We start from the raw sequence: 14,446 nt of genomic DNA on the forward strand, positions 1-14,446 counted from the left end.
TCTAGCTCTTCCTATGAGAAGGGGTTTTGGTAGCAGAAGGGTACACTTCCACACCAGTTCTATACCTTCAGATGATGCTCAGGTCATTCCCAAGTTTGGAATGACTGTTTTAATTGGGTTCCAGGGTCACATTTCCCAGGGTCCGGGAAGCTGAGACAGGGCCCCCCTCCTGCAGTTCTTTCAGCCTAGGTCAAACCTCGTTTAGAGATCAAGAAGAGATGGATAGGTGTTCCCTTCGTCACTCAACAGACCACTCATTACGCGCTGGAGACGCTGAGGAAAGTCCGATGGGCCCCCCCTACTCCACCCCCTCCCCACTGTGGAGGGACCACTTTTTTCGGCTCCCTTCTCGGTCTCCTAACACAAGGAGCAAGTCTTGATCAGACTTTGGCGCCCTGGGGCAGTGACAAAACCAGGCCCGTGGGTTGGAGGGGCAGAGGAGGCTTCTCCCTAAGATGAATGATGCCACCTCGCAGCAGGCAGCCCAGCTCGGCCCAAACCAGAGTCACCAAGAAACGGAGGCGCCGCCGCTTCCAAGGCAGGATATGGACTACAATCCCCAGCAGACCCTGCGCGCTGGCTGCCGATCCCTCCGCTCCCAGTTTGCCCCGTCGGCTGTGTCCACCGCTACCTGTCAAGGGCTAAGCCAGGCCTTTCTTAGGCCCCGAGGTCCGTCTTCTTATCACATTTCCGGAGAGGGACGGCTGGGAGTCCAGGAGGAGAAGCGGACTTTTTTTGAGGAGAAACGCGGATGCAGACCATGGAAGAGAAGTCGTACTGCAACCCCCGATTTTCGCGCGCTTTGGGCGCGGGTGGTTGTGGGTAGCACAGCCAGGAGGGAGAAAGGAATCGGGGGGCTGTGGCCGCGCCGCCCGCCGGGCCTGGGGATGGATGAGGACGACCCCCACGCCGAGGGGGCGGCGGTGGTCACTGCGGCCGGGGAGGCGCTGCAGGCCCTGTGCCAGGAGCTGAACCTGGACGAGGGGAGCGCGGCCGAAGCCCTGGACGACTTCACCGCCATCCGGGGCAACTACAGCCTGGAGGTGAGAGGCGGCAGGTGGGGACCCGAACTCGCCAGGCCCCACCTCCCGCCCCGCCCCTACCCCACCCTATGGGGCGGTGGGAGTTCCCCCACCGGGAAGGGTCTCTGCCCAACCCCGCGCCGAGGCGTGCGAAGCTGGAAGGGCGGGTGTAGATTAATCTATCCATTTATTTTGAGGCGGGAAACTGAAGTCCGGAAAAGGAGTGGCTTGTCCAAGGTCACGTATCACTCAGGGGTCCCCTAGACTCCAGACTAGCGCCGCAGACGTCATGGGACTGCCCTTAGGTCTATTTTTTAAAGTGAATAATGGTAAAAGTTTAGATGAATTTTGTGCCTAGACGCCACTGCCCAGCGCTTTAAATATGTCATCTCGCTTAGTTCTCTCCACAACCCTCTGAACATGTTCTGTAGTCCCCATTACACAGATGAGGAAGCTGAGCCCTAAAGAGGCTAACCTACTTGTCCAAAGTCACACGGTTAGTAGTAGAGCCAGGTTAAGGAGTCTGAGCCATTTCACCTCTCCGCACTTCCGCCTGAAGGTGTCTGGGTTACTCGCTTTGCAGTCCTGCCACTGTACAGAAGTTTGGTCACAGCCAATGTGCACACAGCACTTGTCTCTTGGCGCCAGGTTTCTCCTCTCTCAGACGGGGATAATTAGATTGCCCTGATGCTAAGCACAGTATCTGTCTCTGAACAAAATAAATGTAGGCTATTTTTAGATTTTCCCCAACCATTCTTGCTTTTAGTCCTCACAACAGCCCTGTGAACGAGGCAGGGCAGTGAGTATTAAACCCACTTTTCCAGGTAATAATATCAAGGCCCAGAAGATTGTCTTGCCCAGGATCGTTCTGCTAATTATCATAGGAACCCAGACAAGCATAAGCCCAGTATAGAGACAGAATTGTGATGCCTTATGATCAAAGGTTTTCGTGATCCAGGAGGGCTGAACTCACAGAGTGCTCTACTGAGTCATCACCCGCTAAAATAATTGCTGGGTTCAAAGAGGTAGAGTTGGAACTTTGAAGTCGAGTGTGTGTGTTTATATGTGAGGGAGAAGGGGAGACACTTGTATGTCTCCAGAGTAGGACTCGATAGATTGTATAAAGGACCATGGTCTGCATCTGAGTGGCACGCCTGGAAATCTTGAGGAGGAAGAAGAAAGTAAGGGAAATTCTAAATTATGGCCTCTCAATTGAAAACAAACTTCTAAAAAAGTCTGAGAAAGCATTCTGACATCCCAAATCTTCATTTGGTCTCATTGAATAAGCATTGCTGAGTGCAGGCTGTGGTCAAGGCATTCATTAAACAAGGCATCTCTTTCAGATTCTTGAATATGTCAAGCTTGTTGCTACTTGTGTGCTTTCTCCATGCCATTCCCTCTGCCTGGAAGCTTTTCCCTCACTCCCTACTCCAAGGAAAATTGAAGAGCTAAATCTCCAGTTAGGTAGAATTGATCAGGATATCTTACATATTTGACTTAGCACAGTTGTGAAAGTTAAGAGTGTTCGTGTTTATTCTATCTACAATGCTTTATTTTCCTCTTTTTGTTTTGTTTTTAGTGAAAAGATTTTCATATATCTACTGCTTCCTAAGAATCTCTCTCCCTGGCTGGCCTCTACACTCTCTCAACTACCCGACAAGCTCCTGCCTATATTTTCCCCTTACCCACCCCTTTTCCCCCATATATTTTGGTGATTTACCACTTACCAGTTTTGTCTCCCTCTGTGAATCCTTCCCTGACTGCCCATCAAAATCAGTTACTCACTACACTATATTCTCCCTTAACACTTAATCTTTAATTCTTCTTATAGCATATATATCATCAATTATAGATAATAGAATCTGTTCCTCTTAGCTCTAGACTTGGAGTTCCATGAGATCAGAACATCTTTGTATTTCTAAGACCTATAATTAAGGAACTAGATTAAATACTATATGTGCTTTTTTTTTTAAGGAAAAAAAAATTAAAGCAGTACTTTTGGTTCTTCCCTATCTTAATGGTGTTTTCGTCTAGTAACCTGTATCCAAAAGCTCTGCAATAGTTGGATGCTATATCCAAATAATTTGTTAATCAAGACTTCTAAAAATATTCAACCTTAAGCTTATCTGCCTCACTTAATGCCTTGAGCAAATAAGAATTTTAGGGTAGGACCACTGGGTCTCAGTTTTATTGGTGGCTACCCATTTCTACCCACCCCTTTTGGATTCCTGCAAGAAATTTTTTTATCAGTCATCTTATTCTTCTAGAGTCTGATCTTAAAAAGGACCTGCAGAACAATGAATAGGAACAGTATCATATTGTGTAATGAGATTTGTGTCTAGTTCTTAATCCTTAAATTTTCAGGTAAAGCTCAGTAATGAAGTCATAAAGTAAGTCTAGCTTGGAGATATCTCAAGTCTAAAGCAGAGAATTAGATGTTGAATTCCCAAGTGTCACTTTTTTGTAGCATTGTAAATTGAAATATCTGCTAAGAGCCATACTTACTATTTTAAATTTTGGGGTAAATAATTCCCCAAATTTTTACCTCACAGAAATGATAGTCTCCTTTATGTTGTGCAAGATAGGTATTTATTTATGTGTGATACCTTTCTACTCTGTTCTTTCCTTTCTCTGCCAAACTAGTTAAAAAAGAAACAAAACTAAACTGATAGAAAGGAACTTCAGCACCATCAAGGCTGTGACTGGTGGTATAAAACTGAGAAAGCTAATGCTGAGAAATTTTGAGAGAACTCTTTTAATAATATTAGATTTGGGGTGTATTGAGAGATCTGTCTTTAGATTCATACTGATTTAGCATCTTACCCAGGACTGAGAGTAGTTTTATACCCATTACTGCAACTAACCAAGCTTTGTTACCTTGGGCAAATGTCTTCACCTCTCTGGCCTGTTAATACAGAAAGATAATTAGACCAGATAATTCTGAGATCTCTTTTCGTTCTAGAATTCAAGCATTTTAACATAATATATCTATTTTGTTGTTTGTCTTTTGTCTGCCAGGGAGAAGTTATACACTGGTTGGCATGTTCATTATACGTTGCGTGTCGCAAAAGCATTATCCCCACAGTTGGAAAGGGTATCATGGAAGGAAATTGTGTTTCACTTACCAGAATACTACGTTCGGCCAAATTAAGGTAAAGTACTTTGATTTTTCAAACATTGTTTTATAAGTCTTAAATTTAATTTTAGGATTTAATTTCTCTTTACTTTAAATCATTTAACTTCATTCCATTCTAAGTTTGTTATCATATAGGTATCTTTTCCTAATTCTCACATTCGTCCTTTGCCTCTCTTTCTTAAATTTTAACTTCAGTCAGAGGCCTCTGTACTACATCCTTTTTATCTATAAATTTTTCATTAGTATTTTAAACTTAAGAATATTATCAAGCTTTCAGAAAAGTTGCAAAAATAAGAAAAATACAAAGAACATCCATATACTCTTGACCTAGACTCACCTTTTATTGACATTTTACCCCATTTGCTTTGTCATTTTATCTTTTTCTCTTAGACAATATTTTTTGTCAACTGTTTCAATTTAAGTAGCGTCCATTATAGCCCTTTACCCCTAAATACTTCAGTGTATATGTCCTTAAATAACTACAGTACAGTTATTTATTTATTATTATTGATAGAACAATCTTACCTAATCTGTTATCTCTATTCTAGTTTTATTAGTTGATCCAGTAAAATTCTTTATGGCATTTTTTTTTCTCAAGTACCATCTCCATTATTGGATCAGGTATCGCATTCATTTCCCCTGTCTCCTTAGTCTCCTTTAATCGGGGACATTTCTACAGCCTTTGTCTCTTAGGACATTGACATTTTTGAAGAGTATAATTCACAACCACCCTACCTCCCACCCTTTTTTAATAGATTGTCCCTTATTTTGTATTTGTTTCATGTTTCCTTATGATTAGATGCAGGTTTTACATTCCCAGATGGAAAACTACTTAAGTGATTTTGTGTCTTCAGCATATCACATCTGAAGGCACATGATATCCATCTGCCTCTCATTGGTGATGTTAATTTTGATCATCTACTAAAGATATTATCCTGTTTCTCTACTGTATGGTTAATATTTTTTCCCTTACAAATACTAAGCAATTGGTAGGGTCTCAGCTATAGCTTTTACTTGCTCTAGTATCAACCATATGGAACTATTTGCATACAAAACAACAGAAATGGAGTGATCCACATTTGGATAGTTGCTAACGTTCTCTGTTTCTGCATTTTTTTTTAACCTGTGACAAAACTTTTTGAGGTCATTGTCTATTTGCTCTCCTGGGTTTCCAGAATAGAGGAGAAACAAACTGTAAAGCCCTATTCAGCAAGGGTTAGGTTTCAGTTCATGCTAAATTAAAGACGAAAAGAAAAATCCTCAGAACAATTTTGATTTCTATAAATGGAAAAATAATTAAGTCAAGACAATTTTAAAAACTTTAATAGATAAGATTTTTGTCATTCATGATAAAAACAAATGGAGGGGAGGGTGTAGCTCAGTGGTAGCGCACGTACTTAGCATGCACAGGATCCTGGGTTCAAATACTCAGTACTTCCATTAAAATAAATAAATAAATGAATAAATAAACAAACCTAATCACCTTCCCCCCTCCCAAAAAAAAAAAAAAGAGAAATGAAAGAATAACTAAGATGGATGGAGTTCAGGTAATTTTCTTAACTGAATAAAACCTTATTCGTTGTAGTATCATCTTTTTCTATCAATGTTTCTCATCACTGTATAAAATTTTTAAGTCAAACAAGATTATACTATATAGCACAGGGAAATACATACAAGATCTTATGGTAGCTCACAGAGAAAAAATGTGACAATGAATATATATATGTTCATGTATAACTGAAAAGTTGTGCTCTACACTGGAATTTGACACAACGTTGTAAAATGACTATAAATCAATAAAAAAGTTTAAAAAAATAAAAATTTTAAGTCTTTGAAATAATAAGTTGTTGAGGAAACTGAACAAAAGAGAAAAAACTTAAAATTTAGAGCAGTATAAGCTCATGATAAAAATTTCAAATAATGAAAAGAGTTCTGGAGGTACATGGTGGTAATGGTTAATGCCACTGAACTATACACTTAAAAATGGTTAAGTTTTACGTTGTATATACTTTTACTACAATTGAAAAAAAGGTTTAAAATTTTTCAAATGATACAGAGGGGTTGAAAGTAGAAAGATGTCTCTTCCTTTTTTCATTCTCCAGAATTTACCACTATTAGCATTTATTGTTATTAAATTGTTAAATAAGAAAAAAAATCCGTTTTTCAGATTTTTTGTTTTTTTGTTGTAAATGTAAATGAGATTATACTATATGTATGTTTCTGCACTTGCTTTTCTTACTTTAGATTCTGGAAATCCTTCTGTATTACTAGTTATGGCTCTACCTCATTAACTTTTTTAATGACTGTAGAATATTTTAAGATATAAGGATGCTTTATATATTTAGCCAGCCCCTTTATTGATGGACATGTAGATTATATCCAGTCATTTGTGATTATAGACAAGTGAACATTATTATAAATATGTATTTCAGATAAATTCCTTTAAGTGTAGAGATGGGTCAAAAGATATGTGTTTTTTAAATGTAAATTGGTTTAAAAATTTTTTTTTAAGTGTCAGATTCTTAATTACTGAAAGAGCAATCGGCCAACATCAACATGTTCATTTAGACAAATAAAAAAGAATCACAAGCTTATACCAGAAAGTAAGGAAGTGCTCAAAAAAATGTGGGGACATGTCTAAGGAACATAGGAGCTAGTTTGAAAAGGCTCTGATTCATAGCCATATCTGGGATAATCTGAAAATCAAAATGAATAGAGATAGTAATGGATTACAACTCACTTAGTAAAATCTAGTTTGATAATAAATAGGACAGAAGGGAAATCTCTTCCTTACATTAGAATGCCAAGTAATAAATGTAGAAAAAAATGAGTTAGAAAAAACACCCCACCATTTTGCAACCACTTTTAATAATTGACTGAGGCAAAAAATCACCAATGGATGCTAAAACTATAGAAGTTCAGTTTGATGGGGAGCAAAATATTTGCATAATTGCAGAGTATCTCTCTACAAGTCACTTATCAATTACAAAGGGAAAAATAGTAATTTTGAAGTGGAAAACCTGGCAGATACCATCTAAATCAGGTATAGGGTTATTGTCAATAATGGAACAAATGGATACACACCTCTGAGAAGGATATGACATCACTTATGTAGTACTGTGTCAAAAATACATAGCCTGAATCTAATAATGAGAAGCATGTAGGGACATACTACAAAATAACTGACCTGTCCTCTTCCAAAATGTTGGTGTCACAAAAGACAGTCTGAAGAACAGATCTTTTTTTTTTTTTAACATTTTTTATTTATAATCATTTTACAATGTTGTATCAGATTCCAGTGTAGAGCACAATTTTTCAGTTATACATGAACATATATATATTCATTGTCACATTTTTTTCTCTGTGAGATACCATTAGATCTTGTATATATTTTGCTGTGCTATACAGTGTAATCTTGTCTGAAGAACAGATCTTGACTGAAGATTGAAGGAAACTAAAAGGAAATAACACATAAATGCAATGCATGCTACTTGATTAGATCCTAGATTAGGAAATTTACAATTGCTATAGAGAACATTATTGCGACAGTTGGTAAATTTTAAATTTAAATATGTACTAATAGTATTTTATCAATACAAAATTTTCTGATTTTGATAACTATGCTTAGTCATGTAAGACCTCTTTCTCAGAAAATAGAAATGGAAGTATTTATGAGTAGAGAGGTATAAATAGCTATACTTCACTCTCAAATGGTTCAGAAGAAAATTATATGTATGTTATATTGGGGTTCACCAGAGAAACAAAACCAATAGAATGTGTATATATATAGAGAGAGAGAGAGTGCAAGCAAGTGCATTTGCATGTGTGCACATGCAGACATGCACAGGCTGGGAAGAAGAGAGTGGAGAGGGAATTATTTTAAGAAATTGACTCACGTGGTTGTGGAGGCTTGGAAAGTTCAAAATCTTGGGTAGGCCAGCAGATCGGTGACCCAGGGATGTTTTAATTTGAATCCAAAGGCAGTCTGCTGGCAAAATTCCTTCTTACTTGGGAGGAGGTCAGTGTATTTTCTGTTAAGACCTTCAACTGATTAGATGAGCCCACCCACATGATGGAGAGTAATCTGCTTTACTCAGAATCCACCAATCCAAATGTTAATTTCACTCCCTTCTTAGTTTATATTTGGTGATGGAACCACACGTTGAACACAAAACACGAATTTTATTCTCACTCTGTAACAATCTGGTGCTTTGTGATCACCTTCCAGAATCCAGTATTGAAAGATTCTCTTTCCTCAAACTAGTTTTGTGAACTCATCAGTCTCTTGACTAATATTTACTTAGATTTATATCCAGAGTATTATCTACGCGCTTCAGGGAATAAAAGAAATAGGTAGATGCTCCATGCATAGTAGAAGACATTTTATGTATTGACCACTAGTTCAAAATCTATATGCCTACAGTAATTCTGGGAACCAAAGTCATTTTGTAGCACATGAATTGAGGTTTTTGGGGTTTTTCTTCTCTTTTTGTCTTTTCTTTATAAAATTAGGCTTTTTAAAAAAGATTCTTAGGCATAGTTTCTTTTTCCATCTATTATATGGACTCATTTTAAGGTTGCTTTTTTTCTGTTTAGTTTAATACAGTTTTTTAGTAAAATGAAGAAGTGGATGGACATGTCAAACCTGCCACAAGAATTTCGTGAACGTGTAGAAAGGCTAGAAAGAAATTTTGAGGTGTCTACTGTAATTTTCAAAAAATTTGAGCCAATTTTTCTAGATATATTTCAAAATCCATATGAAGAGCCACCAAAGTTACCACGAAGCAGGAAGCAGAGGTGAGACACTTAATCCTTATGTAATTAACATAGAAATTGCAATACAAACTTATTAAGGGAATTTGCACTTTTTAAAAGCCTACATTTTAACTTCACTTAATAAACCATAGATTGTCCTTTGTGAATGAGATTTTATATGTAATTTGATTTTACTATTTGTTATTTATATTTACTGTTTCAATTTAAATGACAAATGTGAAATGATATTTAGCAAGTTAGATAAAAAGTACATTTCCCCCCTCCCCCTTTGTAGGAGGATTCCTTGCAGTGTTAAGGAGCTCTTTAATTTCTGTTGGACACTCTTTGTTTATACTAAGGGTAAGGTGACACTTTCAGTTGTTTTACTTATCTACTGTGGTAACTTGGTGCTATTTGATGTGAAAAGTTTCTGGGTTTTATGTCTTTTTTTTCTTATAAAGGTAATTTTCGTATGATTGGAGATGATTTAGTAAATTCCTATCATTTACTTCTGTGCTGCTTGGATCTGATTTTTGCCAACGCCATTATATGCCCAAATAGACGAGACTTGTTAAATCCATCATTTAAAGGTAAGACCTTATGTCTTTTTGAAAACCAATTATCAATTTTTAGAAAAAGTTTTAAAACTTGACCATATTCTTTTTTCCCTCATTGCTCTTCATACCCTGTCAAACTAGGTTTGCCGTCTGATTTCCATACTGCTGACTTTAGGGCTTCTGAAGACCCTCCCTGCATCATTGCTGTACTGTGTGAACTACATGACGGACTTCTAGTAGAAGCCAAAGGAATAAAGGAGCACTACTTTAAGCCATATATTTCAAAACTCTTTGACAGGAAGGTACTGTACTTGCAATTAAATTGCTCTAGTTTGGGATGGGGAGCAGCGGCAGCCTCAAAGGGAAAAACAGTGTTTTAAACAAGTTCTCTACATTATAGGACTCAGGGTCAAGATTCCCAGGTTTCAGTCTTTGTTGTGATGCAGAATTGTCCTATGATCTTCTGTGATGTGTGAAACTCAGTTGTTGAAGAATATGACCAACCATATATACTGTCAAGTAATACACTGTCAGACAATTGTAGGAGGTTCTGATAAAGAATTATGAAGAACAGAACATCAGAATAATTATGAAAAGCATAAGGTCAGAGTAAGCTAGTTTACTGCCACAATTAGAATAACTGCTATTTATTCAAAGTAGGATGATGTATAACAACTGTCCCTTTAATCCTATATGAATCAAGCAGAAAATCCCTTATAGTTTTGTAGCCACTTGTGGGCTACCTGCATGCATTCTGGATCTTTTTTTACCTAGCTATTTCTATATTTATGAATTGCCTTATTCCTTTGGGTCTTAGTTTCTTATTTCCCCAACGTTGAAGCATTTAATCCAGCTAGGCCTTGAGTTTTCTTTGGTTAAGAAAAAAGGAATTTGAATTAGGTTATCACTGTGGTTCCCCTCTCTGCAAATAATATTATGAGATTTTTCTTCAAGCATAATGTCTGCCCTAACTGAGTTCTTATATAAACTTTTGTATTTAGTCTTATCTTTCAACAAATATTTATATGTATACATACTATATACGTGTGTGTGTGTGTGTGTGTATATATATATGTATGTATATATATGTATATAGATATATTTTAAATGGCTCTTTGTCTGTAAAATTTTAATCTCCAACAAAGTAAACTTATAAAGGAGCTCAAGGATTATGTCTCTGTAAAGTAACACACTAGTGACCCCTGGGTACAATGACCATACTTTTTAGTTTGTCTGGATTATCTGATTTTGGGCTTTTGTCTTGGCGTAATTATTATAGTATCTCCTTTCACTCCAAAAGTATCCTGGTTTGGAAAGTGGTCCTCCTGCCCCTGGACCACAGATGTTTTGTTTGGCCTGCTAGGGTGTTTTCATTTTTATTTGCAGTCAAATGCTCTGCCCCTGAGCTATGCCCCCTTCCCTTCATTTTTATTTCATTTTAATTTTGTTCAATTGTTAATTTACATATAAAGAAAGACCTTTTATATGAAAATTTTTAAAATCAGAAGCTATGGCAATTTTGGACTGGAATTTCTACATGGGTAACTGTTATCGAGCTAAATGACAGCCACCTCTTTTAGGATGGGAAATGTGCTTTCTTCCCTCTTCATTTTATGTATGTTGAATCCTGACCCCTGAAAACATTTGAGTTTGCAGCCCCTGATGTATAGTAATCTAAGTATAGAGTGGATACACAGAAAATATTAATAACAATATAGTTTTTCTTTCTCACCAGCAATAGTACCTGTATTCCGTTTGAATCTTTTTCTTGCCTGACACACATCATCATTCAATAAATGTTAGTTTTCCTTCTCCATAGACCAGTGTTTAAAATTGGACAGCTTTCCTCAGAAGCACTTGGGGAATTTGTTTAAAATGCTGCTATAGTTCAGGCCTTGAGGTCCATCAATCTGCATTTTTAATAAGTTCCCCTGCATGATTGTTATGTCACTAAAATTTGGAAACCACTGCTATAGACTAACTTCAAAGTATTTTCAAAACTTGACTTTACATATTTTTTGATATTTTATTTGCATGCTACATAGAATTTACTGGTCTGAAAGAACTAATTCTATTTTGTGTGTGTTATTTATAACAAGTACCAATGTGAAAATTTAGATAAATGTCATGTTTTTGTGTGTATGTTAATATGTCTAATTATTCAGTGTCACAAAATTACTTTTTCTTCCCAGATTTTAAAGGGAGAATGCCTCCTGGACCTTTCCAGTTTTACTGATAATAGGTAAGTATCTACTACTTGTCGTATCTGGCAAAGCATAGCCTGTGGATGATCATTTGTTGCAATTTGTTAAGTGAAACTTTATATCAAGATAACTCCTCCAAATTCAGGTTCCTTCTGTGTTAGTGGCAGTGAGTGGGTGTTATCACTAAGCCTTGTTGTCTTTAAATTCATTTTAAGAAACTTTGGCACTTAAAACAGCTGCTTTCCTGAGCAGCTCATAAACAGACCCCATGACTTCTGTATTTGAGTTTACATTCTTTCATTAATCAAATGTTGGCAAATTCAGAATGTGCTTATATTTCAAAGCCACATGCAGTTATTTCCTCTCTGATCAGATCTTAATTAGGTTCAACTAGTTTTCAGATTCTCTTTTCACTCACATTTCAAAGTAACTTGTTGCTGTGTATGTGAATATGAAGAATGTCCGTGACCAGATAGAACCTCTTATATTGTTAGATGGGCAGAGTTAATAAAAACTAGAAATCATGAGCTTTTTCCAGGCTGTGGAGTTGAAATCTATCTTTAAGTCAAGATAAATCCACTGTGTAACTTAGTTTTACTCTGGCAGCTTAAAATAATTCTCTTTTCAGCAAAGCAGTGAACAAGGAGTATGAAGAATATGTTTTAACTGTTGGTGATTTCGATGAGAGGATCTTTTTGGGAGCAGATGCAGAAGAGGAAATTGGAACCCCTCGAAAGTTCACTGGTGACACCCCGTTAGGGAAACTGACAGCACAGGCCAATGTGGAGTGTAACCTTCAACAACACTTTGAAAAAGTAATATAACCTAGCCTGGCCTCAGTCTTGAATGATCTTTTTCTTTCTGTGTGTGATTCTACTAACAGCAGGAGCATCTTTCAAGTTAAATCTTGAGCTTCTTCTACTAATTCATATTTCCCATGAAAGCCTTAAAGGTAATTTTCAAAACTATGGCATTTAGTATTTTTACCTCATTTCTTGCTATTTCTAATATTCGGATATTTTCCCAGGATGCCTGGGTTTTCAGTAGAGTATGTGTCTTTAGACATGAAGAAGGATTTTTGCTTTCTTCCTGTTCTTTCTTTGCATCACTTTAGCCACTGTTCTCTTGCTTTAAAATTTAGTTTGCTTTCCTACCCATGACAGACTATGTGCTCTTCCCAAACTTCAGCTATATAACCCTGGATTTGATTGTTAATAACCAAGGATTAATTCTATATTTATCCCCCCAAAAAGTTAAAATTCTGTATTTATATGTAAGATGGGTTGGAGGATGAGGTCTACTAGAAAATTCACTGGTCTAGAAAATAGAAACCTGTTTTAGTCCTGGCTCTGCCATTAACTTTTTCAGCTTTAACAAGTTTTTTAACTTCTCTGTGCCTGTTCCCTCATATGTAAAATGAAAATGTGTATGTTATATTTCAAATGAACGTTATGAAGATAAGGTGAGATTATAGATAGAAAGCACTTTGAAAAAGTGTTACTCAAATGTAAGGTTGTTATTAGCATAATATTGTTAAAAATTTGGTGAGTAACCAGAAGAGGAGGAAAAAGCAACTTACTAAACTTGAATAGATAAGATAGTGTATGTACTGAATTAAATACATAATGAGGAAGAAGGTAACTTTTTAATCTCATATATTTTTCTTTTGTGACAGAAAACATCATTTGCACCTTCTACCCCACTGACAGGACGGCGATATTTAAGAGAAAAAGAAGCGGTCATTACTCCTGTTGCTTCAGCCACCCAAAGTGTCAGCCGGTTACAGAGCATTGTGGCCGGACTGAAAAATGCACCAAGTGAACAACTTATAAATATTTTTGAGTAAGTACAATACTATTATTTTTCTAAATGTCTCTTTTAGATTCTGTATTCCATTCTGTTTTCAGTATTTCAGAATTCTGGAGATAGAGGGTATGGCAAGTTTTACTATACCATTTCAGTCACAAAGTATGTTGACCTGAAGTGAGATAAACGTACCTGTTGAAAATTATATATAAATTTTGTTAGATATTACTATAGACTTTCAAGGTTAAATGCATCTTAAATGTTATTTAGCTCTTACATTTCACTCTGGTAACACTCCTAAGTTATGCATTATTGTTTTTCTTTTCACACTGACTTCTGATTGGTTCAGTCTAAATGTCCATCGAATGGAAGACTGGTTATATTTTGATGGTACAGCCATAAAGTGGAATTTTATGCACCTGTTTAAGAAAAAGAGACATATTTCCTGGTAAAGATGGTAAAGTGAAGCCAGATTAGAAAACCTGTTTTCCTAATACCTAAGGAAATAAGAGAATAGTAAAAATCAGTAAAATAATTACATTAGCAGCAACCAAATGAGGAGAGGGATAGGATTTCATGCTATAATTTTCTAAAGTGGTGGTCAAGAAAGGAAATGGATGATTCTGATATGCCCATCCCCAAGAAACATTACTGGAGAAAGAGAGTATGTTAACAGGACCTTGTGAATGCTCATTAATACCCCAGATGTGGAGAGAAACAAATGGACTGAGTAGGCAGAAGGATAAAAAGTCACAGAAACCTCCCCAACTGAAAGTCCCTATATACCATGAAGAAGATAGCAGCAAAAATAAGAAAAATTCCCATGACCTGCCATTTTCCAAGGTATCCAGCTGACTTGAGGAGAGATCCTCACACAATTAGAATATATCCCTGACCTAGGTATAATGAACCCTGTAATGAAGACATTTAACTAAATCTCAGAGGAGAATGCAAAGCCCTGGTCCT

The 14,446-nt window shown here is 36.8% G+C and overlaps 1 protein-coding gene across 4 annotated transcripts in view; it reads left to right on the top strand.

The window, feature by feature from the left end:
- Positions 1-612: 612 nt before the first annotated feature.
- Positions 613-14,446, top strand: part of RBL1 (RB transcriptional corepressor like 1) — a 47,024-nt gene continuing 33,190 nt past the window's right edge. For 2 of the 4 annotated variants that reach the window (XM_031433852.2, XM_031433853.2), the window contains exons 1-9: positions 613-1,043; positions 4,041-4,174; positions 8,755-8,955; positions 9,209-9,273; positions 9,375-9,503; positions 9,612-9,772; positions 11,663-11,712; positions 12,303-12,489; positions 13,350-13,516. In XM_031433852.2, the coding sequence (XP_031289712.1) occupies positions 888-1,043; positions 4,041-4,174; positions 8,755-8,955; positions 9,209-9,273; positions 9,375-9,503; positions 9,612-9,772; positions 11,663-11,712; positions 12,303-12,489; positions 13,350-13,516 (1,250 nt within the window). In that variant the 5' untranslated portion in view covers positions 613-887. Of the gene's footprint in view, positions 1,044-4,040; positions 4,175-8,754; positions 8,956-9,208; positions 9,274-9,374; positions 9,504-9,611; positions 9,773-11,662; positions 11,713-12,302; positions 12,490-12,533; positions 12,627-13,349; positions 13,517-14,446 lie in introns of those variants that run through there. The other 2 variants (XM_064475711.1, XM_064475712.1) reach the window with 2 other exon arrangements.

The sequence above is a fragment of the Camelus dromedarius genome, chromosome 18 (assembly GCF_036321535.1).
Source record: "Camelus dromedarius isolate mCamDro1 chromosome 18, mCamDro1.pat, whole genome shotgun sequence".
In the NCBI taxonomy this organism is placed as follows: Eukaryota; Metazoa; Chordata; class Mammalia; order Artiodactyla; family Camelidae; genus Camelus; species Camelus dromedarius.